The sequence below is a fragment of the Pipra filicauda genome, unplaced genomic scaffold (genome assembly GCF_003945595.2).
Source record: "Pipra filicauda isolate LSUMZ 115617 unplaced genomic scaffold, ASM394559v2 scaffold357_size738173_pilon, whole genome shotgun sequence".
NCBI classification, from domain to species: Eukaryota; Metazoa; Chordata; class Aves; order Passeriformes; family Pipridae; genus Pipra; species Pipra filicauda.
This window is the reverse complement of record NW_024104484.1, coordinates 117,447-135,782: the sequence shown is the minus strand read 5'-3', so window position 1 is coordinate 135,782 and position 18,336 is coordinate 117,447. Positions and strand designations below refer to the sequence as shown.

The window sequence follows — 18,336 nt, the reverse complement described above, 5'->3', positions numbered from 1 at the left end:
GTGGGGGCTTGACCCTGGCACCACCAGAGCCCCTGGCCGGGGCTTGGCTGAGAGGGGGGAGGTGGTGAGACTCTCTCTGGGGTCTGCAGCACTGTGGGACAGTGACACTGGTGTCCTGCCACTCCTGCCAGCTCTGCCACTCTTGTCACCCCCACCAGCTCTGCCACCTCTGTCATTCCTGCCACACCTGTATCCCTGCCAGCCCTGCCACCCCTCCACTCCTGCCAGCGTTGTCACCCCTGCCACCCCTCTCAGCCCCTCTGCGCTGCCAGCGGGTACAGCTTGACACAGTGACTCTGGACACCCCCAGCACCACGGGGTCTCCCCGCACCCGCCCTGGGGCACCCATCTGCCCCCATGGACCGGGGTGCCAGGGCAGCCCCCTGCCCGTACCAGGGCCGGCAAGTGCTGCAGCCTCCCAGGCAGCAGGTTTGGGTTTCCATGGCAACATCCAGGATCCCGCTTTATGGGAGATGAATCAGGAGCTATATATACGCATTCAATGGGGGTGCAGGCAGTGTGCCCTGTCTGTGCCCCTGTCTGTGTCCTGCACTGGTGGCAGTGTCCAAGGGCCAGCGGGGCCACCCCACTGAATGTCTGCCCACACAGGGACAGTCTGGCACCCGTGCCCTCACTCGGGGTGATGGCAGCATCCCAGAGCCCAGCTCAGTGCCACCCCCAAGGCTGGGTCTGGGACAGCCCCTGCCCTGCTGTGCCAGACCCCAGTTTCAGTCCCTGTGGTGGGCTTGGTCACACCCTGCCCTAGGAGATGTCACCTCCCCAGGAGCATCTGCTGGCACAGGACTGGCATCAGCAGTGCACAGCACGTGGTAGCAGCGTGGCACAGTGCCCGGCACATGGCACAGCATGGTGTGTGGCACATGGAACGTGGCACATGACAAATAGCACATGGCACGACACGCAACACACAGCATGTGGCACATGACAATGCACACGGAACATGGAACACAGCACATGGCATACAGGACACAGCACATGGCACACGGGACAGACACATGGGGCATGCAACACTGCATGACACATGCCACGGAGCACATGGCATACAGCACATGGTGCATGGCATGTGCCACACAGCACATGGCACACAGTATGTGGCACATGATGCACGGCACACGGGACACAGCATGTGGCCCATGGGACATGACACATTACAGCACATGTCACAAGGTACATGCACGGGATACATGGCCCAAGGCACACATCATATGGTTGCGTGGCACAGGATACATGGACACAGCACATGGCACATGACACACCACAGGTCACGTGGCACACAGCACACAACACATGGTACATGATATTCAGCAGGCATCACATAGCATGTGTCACAAGGTACATGGACATGGTGCACAGCCCATGGCACACATCATACAGCACATGGCACATGCTGTGTGACTCACAGTACACAGCACATGGCAGTGGCCGTGTGCAGGGCAGCAGGGCCTGCTCCATTGCCACCTCCCTCAACTCTGTGCCCTGGATTTGAGGCTGTGGCACAGCAGGGGAGAGCCCACTCTGGCACATGAAAGCGGCGGCTGCTCCAGCACTCAGAGCTCTGGTGCTCCCAGCACACTGCCAGCTATGGACACCCAAAATGTGGGGGCAGCAGGGCTGCGGGATGCCCTTGGCTCTTGTCACCAGCCAGGGTGGCATAGTATCACCATGAGGGGACACAGACAGCACCCAGGATCTGCCAGTCCCTCTGCCCACCCCCTGCTAACCCCCAGGGAGGGTGGCACCCAGAGAGCATGAGGATGGGCACAGGGGTCTTGCTTTATTGTGGGAGTCATGCAGCCTCCAAACATCACAGTGACAGAGAAGCAGGGACCAAGAGGACCAAGGGGACGGTAGGGATGGAGTGGGAACAGGCCAGGGCACAGAACTCCAGAAGTGGGCAGGACCTGCTGGGGACCCCGGGGCAGTGCAGAGGGTGTCCAGCACCGGGGGGCCGAGACCTACCCCATGTCCCAGCTGAGGGGGCTGTGGCAGGGCTGGGACTCACAGGGACCCCGTCTGTCCCTGTGCCACACCGAGGGGAGCTGGGGATCCTCACTGGGGGTAGCCAAGACTGGGGTCGAGGGTCCCTCACTGAGGTGACCCAGTGCTGGGGCTGGGGCACTGGGAATCTCTGACTGGGGGAGCTGAAGCTGGAGTGGGGGCTGGGAGTTCCTCACTGGGGGAAACTGAGGTTGGGTTGGGGGCAGTGAGGGTCTCTCACTGCGGGGAGCCGAGGCTGGGGTCGGGGGTGGGGGGCCGGGGGCAGCGCGGGGGGAACGCCTTGTAGCTGTAATACTCCACCACCTGCTTGGGCACCTCCGCCAGCACGCACTTCGCCAGGGCTGTGGGTGACGCCTGCGGGACACCGGGACACCGCGGGACACCGGGGTGAGCCGGGGCCACTGTGACGCCTGCCCGCCCCGATGAGAGGAGCAGCACCCGTGGGCACCGGCTCCCTGTGCCAGGATGTGGGAACGGGAGGGGACCGGAGGGGATGGAAGGGACGGGAAGGGACCCTGGAGGACCGAAGGAAACAGAAGGGACAGATGGGGACGAGGGGGACGGGAGGGGAGGAGAGTGGATGGGAGGGGACGGGGGCGGGACGTGAGGGAACGGGGAGGGACGGGAGGGGAACGGGAGAGGAGTAAAAGGGACCGGAGGGGACGGGAAGGGGCAGGAGAGAACCAGAGGGCATGGGAAGAGCTGGGAGGGGCCAGCAGGACCCCCGCCTGTCCCACTCACGTTCTTGAACTCGCGGAAGGGCACGAACTGGACGATGTCGCGCAGGACGGGCTCGCCCTTGGGGGAGCGCAGGACACCGTCGTCCCCGTCCAGGATCTGCATGTCGGTGAAGTCGGCGTTGCCTACCCCGACGATGATGATGGACATGGGCAGGTAGGAGGCCCGGACAATGGCCTCCCGCGTGTCTGCCATGTCTGTCACCACCCCGTCCGTCAGGATCAGCAGGATGAAGTATTGCTGGGGGGACAGGGATGCTCTGGGGGAGCTGCCCGGCCCCACACGGGAGCACCCACAAGTGTCATGAGCATGTGGGGGTCTCAGCCCAACCTGATGCCCCAGAGGGACCCACCGACGCTTCCTTGGTCCTCTCCTCATCAGCTGCCACACGAGCCACCTTGGTGATGATGGGAGCCACGTTGGTGGGGCCGTAGAGCTGGATTTTCGGCAGGCAGCTCTGATAGGACTCCACAACACCCTGGATGCCTGCGGGGGTGTGAGAAGTGAGAAGGGACACCCTGGCCGTGGACTGGACCCTGCTAGAGCTGGACTTACCCTCACACTCATCGTCGTCGGGGTTGAAGTTGATGGCGAAGTCGTGGGAAACCTGGAGGGCAGGAGGGGAGGGGGCAGCTAGTGCCCACCCCCCACCTGCTGAGCCCTGCCAGTGCCAGGGCCTGGGGTGTCTGGAGGGATGAGCACATCCCTGGAGTCCCACAGGGCCCTGGCGCTCCGACCACCTCTCACCTCATACTTGGGGGGGATCCTGGCACCAAAGCCCAGAGCTGAGAATTTCTTATCACTGCAAGGGAAGGGGTGTGAGGAGCTCTGGTGCCATCACTGGGTGGCCATCACCAGGGCATCTGACCCCAGGGTGGCCATCACCATGGTGTCTGGCCCTGGGGAACCCACCAGAGTGACCAACCTGTCATAGTCCTGGCAGATCTCACCCACAGCAACCAGCGCCTTGAGGTACTCGTTGGGCTGGTAGGGGTTGATGTAGTGCAGGGAGCAGCTGTTTCGGGGGTCCCCGTTGGAGGCCGTGAAATCGATGGCGACCTGGGGTGGAGGGGGGGCAGTGAGGGTTCCCCCCGGGCGAGCCAAGCCACTAGCATGTCCCTGCTAGTGAGGGTGAGGTGGGGGACTCTGCTCACCGTGAAGTGGATCTGGCAGCCGCCCATGATGTAGTCCAGGAAGGAGTAGACCCTGTGGATCTTCCAGAGGGACTCGCATCAGCTGGTCCTGCCCCACACTGGCCCACGGAGCCAGGCATAGCTTGGCTCAGCAAGGCTCAGCACGGAATGCAGGCACTCACCTTCAGGTCCAGCAGCACCACGACCCCCGAGTTCTTGTAGTTGCGCTTCTTGATCTTGTACTTGGGGTTCATGCAGTCCCACTGCACCTGTGGCACACGCGGCACCCGCGCTGCCTGCGGCCCCCGCCCTGGGACCCCCATCCCTGGCACCCCTCAGGCCCCCCGTCCCATGGCTCTGCATAATGGTGACCCAACAACCCCATAACATTGCAGCCCCATAACCCTGCAGCCCCCCATGGCTCTGCAGCACAATGACTCCACAGTCCCAGAACACTGTGACCCCATAAAAACACAGCCTCACAGCTCCACGTCTCTGGTCTCTGCAGCACAGTGATCCCTCAACCCTGAAGCACCATAACCCTGCCTCCCTGCAGCCCCTCAGCCCCACAGTGCTCCAGCCCCATGGTGCCATGACCCACAGACCCATAGTTCTATAACCTCATAACCCCACAGCCCCATAACCCTGCAACCCCACAGCCCCAGGTTGCAGCTGCCTTCCCCCACTCCCAGCCACTCCCTGGGCTCCAGCCACCTCATTCGTGGCTGATTCCCCAGAGGACCCCAAACCCACCATCCCTTCCCCAAAGAGGTGGGCAGCAGCAAGGAGAGAATGACCCCAAACCCAGAGGAGTTGCTGGGAGGTGCCTGCTGGGATGGGCTCTGCTGACAGCATACAGGGGTGACCCCCAGGCTATCCCCATGTCCCCATGTCCCACCTTGTTCTCCCCCATCGCTTTCTGCATCTCCTCAAAGGTGGTGAAGAACTCTCCGATGAAGTCGTGTTTGCCCCGTGAATCGTAGTCCCACACCACACCCTGCAGTTGGCATGGCTCAGCACCAGGGGGTCCCCAGCACTGTCTCCAGCACTGAAGGGTCCCCAGCACCACCCCTGGCACTGGGGGAGTCCCTAGCACATCCCTGGGGAAGCCAGGGTACAGGTACCTCTGGGGCAGGGATGGGGGTCCCCATCTCCCTTCCTCACCCTCAGCTTCCTCTTCTCCTCACAGCTGCAGAGTGAGTTGAGAGACACCTTGAAGGGCTCCCAGACAGGGCTCAGGTTGTTCTTCACCACCTGTGGGACAGGGAGCTCAGCAGGGCTGGGGAGGCCCCAGGGTGGCTGTGGGGCGGCTGAGGGACTGGCCCTCTGGGGCCTCACCTCAGTGCGGTACACGAGCTGCTCGCTGCGGTCGTCGTTGATGCGGTAGATCTCCAGGAAGGGATCCGACTTGCTGAAGAGGTCCTGGAGGAAGAGGAGGGGACAGAGCACTGCCTACCCTGCCTGCCCTGCCCCATGTTCCCCCCGGCACCTGGCTCACCTTGTCGTCCAGCTTCTTGGCGCGGAAAGCGAGCTCCACATAGCCGTTGTTCCCTGAAATCTCCTCGGAGATGATCTGCGAGGAGAGGCAGCCACGGGGTGTTCAGCATCTGGCACGGCTTTGTCCCCTGCCCCCCACCTCCCTGTGGTGCCCCGGGAGGAGACAGGGTGTCATGTCACGTGCCTTCCTTGGGGCAGCAGGAACCCCCCGTGGCCAGCAGACACCAACAGGGACTGAGCCCTCCTCACTCCCAACAGCCCGAGGGGTTGCAGGGCTGGATGGCATATCAGACAGGAGGAGGGGCACTGGGGACCCTCCATACGCCCCACCTCAATGGCACCCACAGCCCAGTGACAGCCCACTGATCCAGCCCAGATGTCCCAGTTTGATGCCTTCCCAGCATCCCAGTCCAGTGCCACCCATGTGTCCTGTCCGGTGTCACCCTAGGGTCCCAGGTTGGTGTCACCTCAGGGTCCCAGTCCCTTGTCAGCTGTGCACCCCATCCCAGTGCTACTCCAATGCCCCAGCTTGGTGCCACCCCAGGGTCCCAGCCTGGTATTTCTCCAGTGTCCCTGCTCAGTGCCACACCATTTCCCCCCCCGGTGCCACCCCCAACCCAGGCTCGGTACTCACCGTGATCGTGGACTTGCCTGCGAACTTCCCGTACTTGAGGAACAGTGGCTTCGTCACCCGTTTCTGCGCCACGATCTACGAGAGCCCAGGGTCGGGGAGGGGACACCATGGAGGGGGTCCCCGGGTGGGGGTCCCCGGGCTCACCTGCCCCACGGTGCACTCCATGCCCCCCAGGAAGTCATCGTCGTGCGTGCCCACGCCGGCGTGGCCATGGCTGTCGTACACCTCGAACCGCAGCTTCTGCACCTCCTCGAAGTAGTAATCGACCGTGAAGATCTTGGCGAACACGGGGTTCAGGTTGCTCTTGATCACCTCGCTGCGATCCACCTGCACAGGAATGGTGCTGGGCTGGGGCTGGGCTGGGCATAGCTGGAGTTGCCCGGGCCTTGAGGTGCCAGAGCTCACATCCAGCTGGGAATAGGGATGTGGGAGCCCAGGGGGAATGCGGGTGTAGGAAGGTAGGGATGGGAGATGAGGAATGGGGGCTGCTGGAGTGGAGGATGAAGGGAGGGGGATGCTGGGATGGTGGATACAGGGGTGAGGGATGAAAGGATGTGGGATACAGGGATGGGGGGTGCTCAGACGGGGGATAAAAAATTAGGGATGGGGAGGGATGGGAGGTGCAGGGATGAAGGATGGTGGGATGAGAACGCAGGGACAGGGAAAACAAGAATGGGAATACAAGGGTGAGGGATGAAGAGATGGGGTGTGCCAGGAAAGACCAGCCATGCCTAGGCATTTCCCCACGCCCAGGTGAATGGCATTTGGAGGAGCCCCATGGGCCCTCACAGGTTCCAGCCCTGCCAGCCCCAGGTCCTGTGATCTCCCCTCTCCCCAGGCTCCCCATGGTCATCCAAGCTCTGACTACACTTTGCCACGGCTCCACTGGAGCAGAAGCAGAGTGCTGGTGCCAGGATGAGCCTCTGTGTCCCCACCCTGGGGTGGCCATGGCTGGGGGTCACCAGCCCACAGCCCTGGTGGATGCTCAGCATGTCCCATCCGTACTTGGCAGCAGGTGCTGAGCAGTTCCAGAGCCTCCCCCACACCCATCCCTGTCAGTGTTGACTCAATGGGACACATCCTAGACACCCCTGCCAGCCCCTGGCCCCTGCCCACCACCTCTCCAATCTGGCAACATCTGCTGAGCCTGTACCACTGTCACACTGCCAGGGCCACCCATGTCCCTCCTGTGTGGGCACTGCCACAGCCTCACCCTGGGGAGATGGGTTTCAGGCACCCTGAACCCTCCAGCACCAGCCGCTGCCAGAGAGTCCGGGGCTGTCTCAGCGCTCAGTGCCAGAGCCAGAGTCAGCCACACCTCGCCCGGGGGACACGGGCTGGCAGGGACAGGGAGGGAACAGAGCATGGAGTCACTACAAAAGGTGGCCCAGGAGGGACCCTCTTGCCTCTTGGTGCTGGCTGGTGTATGGCACAGCACAGCATCGTGTGGCATAGCATGGCACGGCACACGGAGTGTGGCACGGGGGGGTACAAGGGTCTGGCACCGCATACACACGGCAGCTGGCACAGGGCCACTGTGCCGCCCCGGCCCCTCGCTGGCTCGAGCGGAGTCGATGACACGCCGAGGGATTTAGCGCTAAATCCTCCGGCTGAGCGGCCGCGATTAGAGCGGAGCTTCGGGCGCCAGCCAGAGCTCGGCATGGGGAGAGAGGGGAGAAGCTGTGCCAGCCCCAGCGCCATCCCAGTGTCTGCCAACCCCAGTGCCAGCCTCAACACCAGCCATGGCTCATGGGATGACCAGGGACCCCCACAGCAGAGCTCACAGCTGCGGTGCCAGCTCTGACTCCCTCCGAGCTGCCCGCCCCACACAGGAAGACACCAGCCCACCAGCCCTCAGCCACCCCAGGGATGGCCGTGGTGTCCTTTGCCCCTGTCCCAGGGCAGTGGAGCTGTGCTGGAGCCACCGTAGGCACCCCACCCCAGCCCTCTCCCCAGCCCTGCCACAGCCCTGGGGGGCTGGATCTGATCTAGTGTCAGCACTGACCCCGTGGGCTCCTGGGTGCCCCACAGTGCCCTGCCCTGCCCTGTGAGCCTCATGCTCTGTGCCCTGCACTTGGGCACCCTGTGTCCTGCTCTGTGCCCCGCACCTTGTACCCCTCACTGAGCTCTGCACTGTGCATCCAGCAGCCTGTGTACACCCTGCACCCGGTTCTGCACCCTGGTCTGAACCCTGCACCCGGTTCTGCACCCTTGTCTGAACCCTGCACCTGGTTCTGCACCCTGCTCTGAACCCTGCACCCCATTCTGCACCCAGCACCCTGTTCTGCACCCTACACCCAATTCTGAACCCTGCACCCCATCCTGCATTATCTCCTGCACCTCACTCTGAACCCTGTACCCTGCTCTGCACCTTATTCTGCTCCCTACTCTGCATTCTGCACCCAGCACCCTGCTCTGAACCCTGCACCCCATTCTGCACCCTGCCGTGCACCCTGTGCCCCGTTCTTCACTATCTCCTGTACTCTGCTATGGACCCTCCACTCTGGTCTGCACCCTGTACCCAATTCTCCATTATCTCCAGCACTGCTCTGCACTCTGTACTCCGCTCCCCACCATCTCCTGCACCCCACTCTGCAGCCCCCCGTGCCCATCACCCTGTGTCCAGCACCCACCCACGTGCACCCATCACCCCGTGCCCAGCCCCATCATTTCCCCGGTGCCTGCCCTACCCACTGTGGGGGGTGCTGGCAGTGCCCCCCATGCTCCTACCTCCATCCACTGGCCCTGGGACTGCATCAGGAGCAGGACGCAGGGGTCTGACTTGTTGAGGGTGTCTCGGTCCAGGAGGTGTTTACAGCTGACCCGCAGCTCCACCTTGGAGAGCACGGCCAGCGGGGCCTGCGGACACAGCTCGGGCACGGTACCCATGCCAGCTGGGGCGCGGGGGGCAGCCGGCCGGGCCGGGGGGCACGCAGCCCCGTGGGCGAATGGCATCAGGGCCGAGGGCAGCCGCTGCCTTCGGTGCCGTCAGGGGGCCGGGCAGGTGATCGTCATGCCCGGGGCTCAGTGCCCCGCGGTGTCAGGGAGGTTCCTGGGGGCAGCACAGGGGTGGGGTGCTCCGGGGGTTGGAGGGACCCCGCAACCTCCTCCGGGGCAGGGTGGCTGGGTCCAGTCAGGATGGCTCCGTGGGACTCTACAGGGCATCAAAGCACAGTGGGGTGAGCAGGACCTGGGGCACTCTCATGATGCTGCCCATGTACCCTCAAGTGCCAGCCAGACCCGTGGGCTTTACTTTGGGGGTTCATCCCCCAGCTCCTTGGGCTGACCAAGGGACCCACAGGGCCATTCTCGGCTCTGCCCCAGCCCCACCCCAGGGACAGGATGTGTCCTGTGGGGAAGTGGGACCTGAGTGGGGCTGGGTGGCTGTGCAGGACTGGGGTTGTGCAGGTAGCCCTAGGTACCCACTTTGGGGTGCCTTGAGTGGAGCTGGGGAGCAGAAACATGCCCCTGTCCTTTCAGGCAGCAACCCCCAGCCCGGACAGGGCTCTCTGGGAGGGCAGTGGGGACACCAGCTCAGTGTCCCTGTCGCCAGGTGATGGATCCCTCTGAGGCTGGTGACACCCAGCCAGCTGATGCTGCATGACAGGGCATAGAGGGGCTCTGCCAGTCCCAGCCCAGGCTTGTCCCCCACCTGCAGCCCCAGGGGTGGTTGGCTGGGGCAGGGGCAGGTGCAGAGCAGCCCCTTGCCCACCTCTGCCCCCACATGCCTAGCCCAGCCAAAGTTTCCTGGTGCAGTCATGCATTGCCCAGGCCCTCCCTGGCACTTGGCTCTGGTGCCCCCAGCTCCAGGGGGCATCATCCCCCTCCCCGGATCGCAGGCACTCCTTGGAATCCATTGCCCAGTGGAGGGGGCACCAGGTCCCACCCTGCCCATCATTCCCCTCACCTGGGTGCTGGTGGCCTGGGCTCTGCAGGCGGCCGGGCGAGGGCTGGGGTCGGTGTGCCAAGGGGAGCCGGTGTGCCAGCCGTGCCGGTGTGCCAGCCGTGCCGGTGTGCCAGTCGGAGCTGCTGCCGTTGCCACCTCCACACAACTGACTCAAGCTGCAGTTTGGGAGCGGAGCCCTAAGAGGGAGATGGATGACAAGCTCTGTTAACTGCCTCACTGCCAGCACCAGAGCGGAGCCCACCCATGGGCACTGGTGCTGAGTGGGGTCCCCAGGGTCCTCGGCATTGCTGAGCATGCTCACCTACTCCAGGTGAGACCCCTATGGCACAGACACAGCCCCTTGCTCTCCCCAGCTGCTCCCTGTGGGGTACCCAAGGCCATCCTGGTCCCAGCCCTCTACACTCTAAGCCAAGACCCCAAGCACAAGGGTGGGGTGCCCCAAACCCACCATGTGCCCTCCCCACATGCTGGAGCACCCAGACCCACATTCCATGCACATGGAGTCCCACCTACCCCATTCCCAGCCTGGGACCCCCACCCACCCCTGTCCCCCCAGTGCTGCGGCACTGTCAGCTCAGCTTTACGAAAGATGATGTAATTAGCCCAAATTTGGAGGGATTAAAATGCAGATAGGGCTAATGAGCAGCAGGGCACTGCAGGGCCGGGACTTCAGGAGCTAATCCCCAGTCTGCCTGGCAGAAATAGGCCACTCTCTCCCACTTCCCCCCCAGCCCCTGGCATGGCCCAGGAGGGCAGGAGGCACCAGACACACAGTGGGACATGAGGTCCAGGTAGAGGGGCTGGAGGGACGGGCAACAGCTGGCATGGCACAGGCAGCACCACACCAGGCACCTCTTGACTGTGTTTGAGCAGCCCAGGGGCCATCCAGGTGTGCCAGGGCTCCATCCCGCTCCATCCCATCCCATCCCATCCCATCCCATCCCATCCCATCCCATCCCATCCATATTCTCTCTCCAACCTGCTATGGCTGCACAATGGCCCCAGATGCGAGCGCTCCCAGAGCAGTTCCAATCCCACTGACACATCCTGGTGACCCATCAGCCCCCCACACTGGGACAGGCAGAATCTGGGACCCCCAACAGCAACAAGGATGGGCCAGAGCAACCCAACCCTTCTCCTGGGCTTCTCTGTGATGCCACTTGACTGAGGGATCACAGAACCGCTTGTGTTGAAAAAGCCTCCAAGATCAGAGTCCCACCTGCTCCCCAGCACTGCTGAGGCCATGACAAACCGTGTCTCCAAGTGCCACATCTACCATGGAATGGCCTTTAAGCCATGAAGAAATGGGTGAAGGGTCCTCAGAACAGCTGGGGCTGAGCTGAGGGCCAGGCACGGCAGCACAGTCCAGCCCTGGGATTCTGCTCCATAGAAGCCCAGCTTAGGGGCTGCAACAAATCTTACTCCCCTTGTGCCCCTTAAAAAGCAGGGAAGTCCCCTCCCATGTGGGCAGCACTGCCCAGCACCCAAAGGTGACACCCACCATGACACCCCACCTTCTAGAGCTCTGCCTCATACGGAGGCATGGAAATCATTAAACGTGGAATACCGGCATGGAAGGGGGAGTAGACAAAGCTTGGCACAGAGGGGGTACCCCCAAAGCCCTCTGAAGTCAGAGCAGGAAGGAGCCCAGACTGCAGCCCTGACATAAGGCAGAGGAGTGGGCACAAGGCAGGCGTTTCACAAGCTTTTGGAGAACTTTGGAGACTCCAAGCACAGCAAATGAGGTTTCCCACGCTTGAACACATCCCCGCACCGACACCGGCACAACTCCACTTGGTACATGTGCCCCAAAAACACAGCACACCCGTCTGTCTACGGCTTTTTATTGACAGTTCTGGGGAGAACAGTTCATTTCTTCTTCTCCACATCCTGCTCCGCTGCTTCCTTGGCGCGCTTGGCGCGGATGCCGAAGAGGCGGGCGTTGGCCCGGGCCATGCGCAGGCTGGCGAAGGCCTTGAAGTTCTTCTCGTCTTCTGAGATGACGCGGGCCTTCTCCCGCTTGAACACCTGGGGGAAAGAGGGAGTGCCAGACAGTCAGGCTGCACCTCGGGGAAGGAGCTGAGGCTTTGCACAGTGATCTCAGCGAGGAACAGAGCACTCGTGCCACCTGCAGGCCCTGCCCTCGGCTGCTCCACCGGGAACAGCAGCACAGCCGCACCCGCACCGAGCACAACTGAGCAGGGATGGAAACAAAGCACCACAGGAAACGTGAGTCAGGTTCACAGAATCACAGGATTGTTCAGGTTGGAAAAGACTTTAAGAGCATCGAGTCCAACTGTCAGCTTGGCACTAGAAGCATGTTCACCACTAATCACGTCCTCAAGTGCAACATCCACATGTTTATTGAACGCTTCCAGGGATAGGGACTCCACCACTGCCCCCAGTAGTCAGTTCCAATGCTTTATACCTTTTCCATGAAGAAATTTTCCCAATATTAAACCTGAACCTCCCCTGGCACAACTTGAGGTTGTTTCCTCTCATCCTGTGACTTTTTCCCTGGGAGCAGAGCCTGACCGCTACCCAGCTCCACCCTCCTGTCAGGGAGTTCTAGGGAGCAAGTAGAGGTTTGTGGCATTACTGACAGCAGCTCTGGGAGGCAGTGATGATTTAGGGACAAATGCTGACCACAGAACCTGCCTGGGCACCCCCACCCCAGCTGCAATCCAAAGTGCCCCCAATTTCACAGGTATGAGTTCTCTTGAAGGTTTATTCCTGGGTTTTTTTTTGATCCAGGAGGGGCAGCGTCCACAGACACAGTGCAACAGCAAGGAGAGAACCCTCTCCACAGAGTTCAATCACATTTATGTCACAGAGAGAATATGATTTAATTACACTTACATTCTTGATGGGCATAACGGGTCCTGTGAGCTGAGTGGCCAATTTGAGTTCCTCTGGCTGCACAAGGAGAGGACAGGAATGTTAAAAAATCAGAATTTAAACTTTCTCAGGTTAAAATCTCAGTTAAAAGCACAGTCTGTACACAGGTACCCAGCTTAAACGTGGTACTAACGATCCTGATGGAAGATTTAGCACCAAATGGTAATGAATCCAGCATTTCATTTGGCACAGATGAGCTGCCTCAACAGCCCACGTTGTGCTTGGATCCGGCCGGAGGAGCAGCGGCCTCTCAGCTCTGCCAGCTGGAAAAGCTTTGACACCAACTGTGTCATTTTCAGTGTGACACAGAATCACAGAATCGTTAAGGCTGGAGAAGACCTCCAAGACCATCCAGTCCAACCTGTGACTGATCCTCACCTTGTCGCTCAGCCCAGAGCACTGAGTGTCACATCCAGTTCCTTGGACACCTCCAGGGATGGGGACTCCACCACCTCCCTGGGCAGACCCTTCCAATGCCTGATCACCCCTTCCAGAAGAAATTCCTCCTGATGTCCAACCTGAACCTCCCCTGGCACAGCTTGAGGCCATTTCCTCTCATCTGGCCCCTTGTTCCCCGGGAGCAGAGCCTGAACCCCACCTGGTTCCACCCTCCTGTCAGGGAGTTACAGGGAGAGCGAGAAGGACCTCCCTGAGCCTCCTTTTCTCCAGGCTGAGTCCCCACAGCTCATTTATACCCAACACACTCCTCAGCAACTCCTTCTAAGGCTGATTTCACCTTCTTGTAAAAGTGTGTCATCAGACAAAAACGACTGAAAATTATTTTATGTACTTAATTTCCAGCAAGCAAATCTGAAGCAGTATTTCAGATCAAAGCCCTTCCTCCCTGCTCTGAAAAGGGAGGGATCCACTACAATTAAGCAGCTTGGAGCTGCCAGGCTCTCCAGAAGATCTGAGGACAGCCTGAGCACACCGCTGTGTTCTGTGGCTCGCTCAGCCCCGCGGGAAGCGTGAATCCACTGCCAGCAGAGCCAAGGAACACAGCTCTGCTCTGATCTTGGAGAGCTTCTAATGGAAAGCATTTTTGAATGTCAACAGCAACTGCCTTCTGGAGCCTGCCTGGCACGGAGCCACTCACAGAGCCTGTCCTTCACCCTTCCATACGGCTGGACAGAATTTTCAGGTGGAATTTTCAGCTACTCTTGACAATTTAGCTCCATAAACTAAAACTCAACTGGCTGGGCAAGGACCAAAGCGCCGGGAATCTGCCCCAAACCAGGGCTGCAGCCCCTCAGCCAAATGCCTGACCCAGTATTACTGTGACCCAGAGAGCCCTGTTACACTCAACCCTGCCAGGCCAGGCCTTACGCTGGGCTCAGACCCACGCTGCATCCAAGGGCAGGGCTGCTCCCCTGCCATCCATCCACATCATGGAACAGGTTCAGGAGTTCTGCACACCGGGATAGAGGGATGGGATGACACTAAACCTCCCAAAGCGGGGCCACAAACAGCCCCTGCGACACGATTCCAGCAGCCAGATACTCACAGAGCTGTCTCCCTTCTTGGGCATGGCTGGCTTCCTCGGGAAGAGGATGAGCTTGGAGTGGTACTCCTTCAGCCTCTGCACATTGGCCTGCAAGGACTCGGTGGACTTGTTCCGCCGCCGGGGATCCACGGAGATCCCGATCGTCCGCGCAAACTTCTTGTTGATGCCAGCGAGCTGAGGGGAGAGAGGGAGTGGTGTCAGCATGCCACAGCTCCCAACAGCCAGGCAGGGCTCCAAGCAGAGCCAGCACGGGACATAGGGTCTGGAGAAGGCTTGGCATGGCTAAAGGACCACTCACTTCACCACCAAAGGGTGTCCTGGTGTATCTTAATGCTTAAAATGTTCCCCAGACTTTGGTTTTTGCAGGTGGATTTTTCTCAGGAGAGCAAAGAGCAACCCCTGAGGGGGACGTTTAAACTCAGATACATACAGACAAGCATTTATGAAGTCAGGATATGGATAACTCTGGCTCACTGAATACCGTGAGCTCCATTAAACAACTATTTGTTTTAACCATCTTAAACAAGAAACTCATTTTCTGTTTGAAGACAAACAGCTGTGTCCCGCTTTGTGTTCCACCATTACCCAAAAATTAAAGAAAAGTAAGTAATGAAGCATTTGGTACCCAGAAGAACAATTTTCCTGCCTCAGTGCACCAATTTCAGTTATAAATGTTTTAATTAGACACTGAACCAGCCGCAGAGGCAGCTGGTAGCTGCCAGCAAGAACTGATGTGACTCCTGCCCACTGCACAGATATGCAGTGGGGGGTCCCTGCAGACACCCTTTAACAGCTCAGCACACCTGGGCTCGTCCCAGGGACAATTTCCTGAAGGAATGGAGGGCAGGGAATACTTCTCAGAGAGTTTCAGTGTTTCTAAACCAAATATGGAACAAGAACAGCCCCAGCTACTCCTGGAGGCTGCACTGAACAGTCCTTCCTCCTGGTACAACATCCCCTGCTACTCTTACAAGTCAGCTGAGCTCAGTTTACTTGATCTGCAACAAGAACAGTTGGCCAAAATATTTAGGATTAGCAGAACAGTTATTTCATAAAGAAACAAAGTAATTTAATGAAGACCATAACCTTCTCCCTCCCTAAGAAAGTTTAGGAGACTCAAGGCTCTTCCAGAATTCAATTTTCATAGAATCCCAGCATGGTTTATGTTGGAAAGGACCTTAAGGATCATCCGAATGCACCTCCCTGCCATGGGCAGGGACACATTCCACTAGACCAGGTTCCTCCAAGCCCCATCCAACCTGGCCTTGGACACTTCCAGGGACGGGGCAGCCACAGCTTCTCTGGGCAACCTGTGCCAGGGCCTCACCACCCTCACAGGGAAGAATTTCTTCCGTATATCCAACCTAAACTTCTCTTTTTTCAGCTTGATTTTAATGGAGTTTTAAGTGAGTCTGACCAGACAACCAGACGTTTACCTTTTAAACACCTTTGAGTGGTGTTTCCTTGCTCCCAGAACCAGAAGCACCACAATCTCCCCAGGACGAGCCAGCACCAGCCAGGTACCACATCTGGGCATGTCACCTTGTGCAGGACAGGAGCAGCAGCCAAGCTCAGACTGGGAGTTCATTTATTTAGATCAATGCTCTGTACTCACTTTAAGCTCCTCCAGGCTGAAGCCTCTGCCAGCACGAACTTTTTTGTGGTATCTGATTGTTGGGCATCGCACGATGGGCCGGATGGGCCCAGCCACGGGCCGGGGGGCGATGCGGCGAGCCTTGGCCTGGCGAGCCTTCCTCCTGGAATGTCATGGGATCACAGGATTGATCAGGCTAGAAAAGACCTTCAAGATCACTGAGTCCAACCCATGACTGATCCCCACCTTTTCACCCAGCCCAGAGCACTGAGTGCCACATCCAGGCCTTCCTTAGACACCTCCAGGGATGGGGACTCCACCATCTCCCTGGGCAGCCCCTTCCAATGCCTGATCACCCTTTCCATGAAGAAATTCCTCCCGATGTCCAACCTGAACCTCCCCTCGCACAGCTTGAGGCCATTTCCCCTCATCCTGTCCCTTGTTCCTCGGGAGCAGAGCCTGACCCCCACTTGGCTCCACCTTCCTGTCAGGGAGTTGGAGAGAGCAAAAAGGACCCCCCTGAGCCTCCTTTTCTCCAGACTGAGCCCCTCCAGCTCCCTCAGCCAGTCCTGCTGCTCCAGACCCTCAGTGTCTGTGTCGGGGTGAGGGGCCCAAAACTGATCCCAGAATTCCAGGTGTGGCCTCACCAGTGCCCAGTACAGGTGGACAGGCACTGCCCTGGCCCTGTGGCCACACTGGCACACAAGGCAGGTGCAATTGGTCTTCTGGGTCACATCAATGGGACAGTCACCAGGAACACAGCATCTCTGCGAGATGTGCCACTGCTGCCCTGGGATCCCCCTGGAACCAACAGCGGGCCACGCCGGTGGCTGGTGCTGCTCCGGAACCGCCGCTGCCATCAGAGACCCAGGGTAGAAGGAGTCATCACCGTGGTGCAGCGATTCCGGAGACGTCTCATCACTTGGCTGCGGCTGGGAAGGGCCGGCTTTGAGCACAGACCCCGAGTGAGCAGCCGGGACTTCAACGAGCGCGGCCGCAGAAGGGCCGAAGACAAACCCACGGCGCTTTGGCCTCCTCAGCAGCCCCGCACACTCCGGGAACCCCCTGACGGGCCCTTCGGCCTCACCTGCGGATCTTGCGGGCGGGCTGGTTGAACCAGGTGGCCACTCTGCGCTGCCAGTCCTTGTGGAAGTGGGGCTTCAGGATCATCCCATTGCGGCTGGGCGCCATGGCTGCGGCCTGCGGACACGGGCACGGTTAGTGTGGCCCTGCCGGGGCTCCGCCTGGCCCCCGGGACACCCCGGGCCCGTGGCCCCCGACCCAGCGCGGCCCCCTGTGCGCCCCCGGGGGCTCCCCCGCGGCGCCGGGCGGGCGGATGGCGGCGGATGGAGCCCCGGGCCTTCACTCACCTTCCGCCTCGCGAACGGCCACCGGAAAGGACGCGCCGGGGCGGTGCCGCCGGAAGGGCCGCGGCGGCGGCCAATGGGGAGCGCGCGCGAGCGGCCCGGGAAAGGACGGGCCAATGAGGGGCGGTGGCTTCACCTGCCCGAAGTAAAGATGGCGGCGGCTTAAAGGGTCCGCGACCGGCGGGGACTGGCGAGGGGCGAACGGGGCTACGGGCCCGCGGCCAAGCTGGGAGCAGCAGCTCCAGCACTGCTCGACGCTGTCGCACAAGCCTAGCCAGACACATGCCCGATGGGATTCTCCAAGTCCCCATAACGGAGTGGGGGGGTCCCTGTTCCCCTCTCCATCCAAGCCCTGCTCCAACATCCACCCCAGAGGGCTCTGCCACTGTCCCCCATCATCTCCTACGTGGCAGGAGAGGGGTCGGGGACTTCCATCCATCTTGGCACTCCCGGTGCTGCAGTGGTGGGATGCAGGGCAGTGCCCTGGCAGCACTGGCACGGCAGTGCTGGTAGCACCACAGGGGCCACGGAGGGCCCTGTGCTGTCCCCCAGTGCCCCACCACAGCACCACTTGCACTGTCACCCTCTGCTCCATGGGACCAAACTCAAACTCAAAGGGGCGGTGAGTTACAAAATAAAATCAAAGAACACTTGGAATTTCATCTGCTGCTGGAAAAGAGAATTCAAAGAGCGAGCCTGTGAAGAAACAAATAGGTTTGGAAATTAGAAGTCTGGGCAGCAGCATGGCAAATACAGAAACCCAGTTGTACCCCCGCAATCAAGGGAAATTACTCCCCAGGCACTCAGAGACCCCAGGGAATGGGTCGGGGAGGCTGGCAGGGAAAGGATGGCAGGGAGAACATCCTCCCCACGCCATCGGGGAAGCAGGAGGCTCCAGCTCCAGCCTGACCCAGGAACGGGAGCCTGGGACTGTGACAAAGGCCCAAAGGCTGGGAGCTGTCAGAGCCCAGGCTTGGGCTGGGGTCTTCAAGGGCACAGACAGCCCCCACGGAATAACTCCAGACAATAATCCTTCCCAAAATAT

The 18,336-nt window shown here is 60.3% G+C and overlaps 2 protein-coding genes across 3 annotated transcripts; both read right to left on the bottom strand.

The window, feature by feature from the left end:
- Positions 1-1,770: 1,770 nt before the first annotated feature.
- Positions 1,771-10,063, bottom strand: CPNE7 (copine 7). Of its 2 annotated transcripts, XM_027744584.2 has the most exons (16): positions 9,929-10,062; positions 8,752-9,175; positions 6,166-6,348; positions 6,022-6,096; positions 5,389-5,463; positions 5,229-5,312; positions 5,055-5,144; positions 4,789-4,887; positions 4,073-4,159; positions 3,912-3,971; positions 3,683-3,816; positions 3,505-3,559; positions 3,313-3,364; positions 3,110-3,243; positions 2,761-2,997; positions 1,771-2,373 (listed from the first exon to the last, which is right to left on the bottom strand). In XM_027744584.2, exons 2-16 carry the CDS (start codon positions 8,974-8,976, stop codon positions 2,236-2,238), a joined length of 1,728 nt encoding a protein of 575 aa, XP_027600385.1. In that variant the 5' UTR covers positions 8,977-9,175; positions 9,929-10,062; the 3' UTR covers positions 1,771-2,235. The 2 variants fall into 2 exon arrangements, with proteins under 2 accessions (XP_027600385.1, XP_027600384.1); XM_027744583.2 differs by having other exon boundaries at positions 3,110-3,364; positions 9,929-10,063.
- A 1,693-nt stretch (positions 10,064-11,756) lies between these two features.
- On the bottom strand, positions 11,757-17,334 carry RPL13 (ribosomal protein L13). The gene is made up of 6 exons (XM_027744494.2): positions 17,295-17,334; positions 17,012-17,124; positions 15,946-16,087; positions 14,331-14,504; positions 12,788-12,844; positions 11,757-11,956 (listed from the first exon to the last, which is right to left on the bottom strand). Exons 2-6 carry the CDS (start codon positions 17,113-17,115, stop codon positions 11,798-11,800), a joined length of 636 nt encoding a protein of 211 aa, XP_027600295.1. The 5' UTR covers positions 17,116-17,124; positions 17,295-17,334; the 3' UTR covers positions 11,757-11,797.
- Between the last annotated feature and the right edge of the window lie 1,002 nt (positions 17,335-18,336).

Coding starts and splice junctions, on each gene's coding strand:
- CPNE7 (XM_027744583.2), bottom strand. CDS start 8,976: ATGCCATTCGCCCACGGGGCTGCGTGCCCCCCGGCCCGGCCGGCTGCC. Junction 5,145..5,228: donor AGCTCGTGTACCGCACTGAG/GTGAGGCCCCAG, acceptor CCTGTCCCACAG/GTGGTGAAGAACAACCTGAG. Junction 4,888..5,054: donor AGGAGAAGAGGAAGCTGAGG/GTGAGGAAGGGA, acceptor TGCCAACTGCAG/GGTGTGGTGTGGGACTACGA.
- RPL13 (XM_027744494.2), bottom strand. CDS start 17,115: ATGGCGCCCAGCCGCAATGGGATGATCCTGAAGCCCCACTTCCACAAG. Junction 16,088..17,011: donor CCCGCCCGCAAGATCCGCAG/GTGAGGCCGAAG, acceptor ATGACATTCCAG/GAGGAAGGCTCGCCAGGCCA. Junction 12,845..14,330: donor CCAAGAAGGGAGACAGCTCT/GTGAGTATCTGG, acceptor CTCCTTGTGCAG/CCAGAGGAACTCAAATTGGC.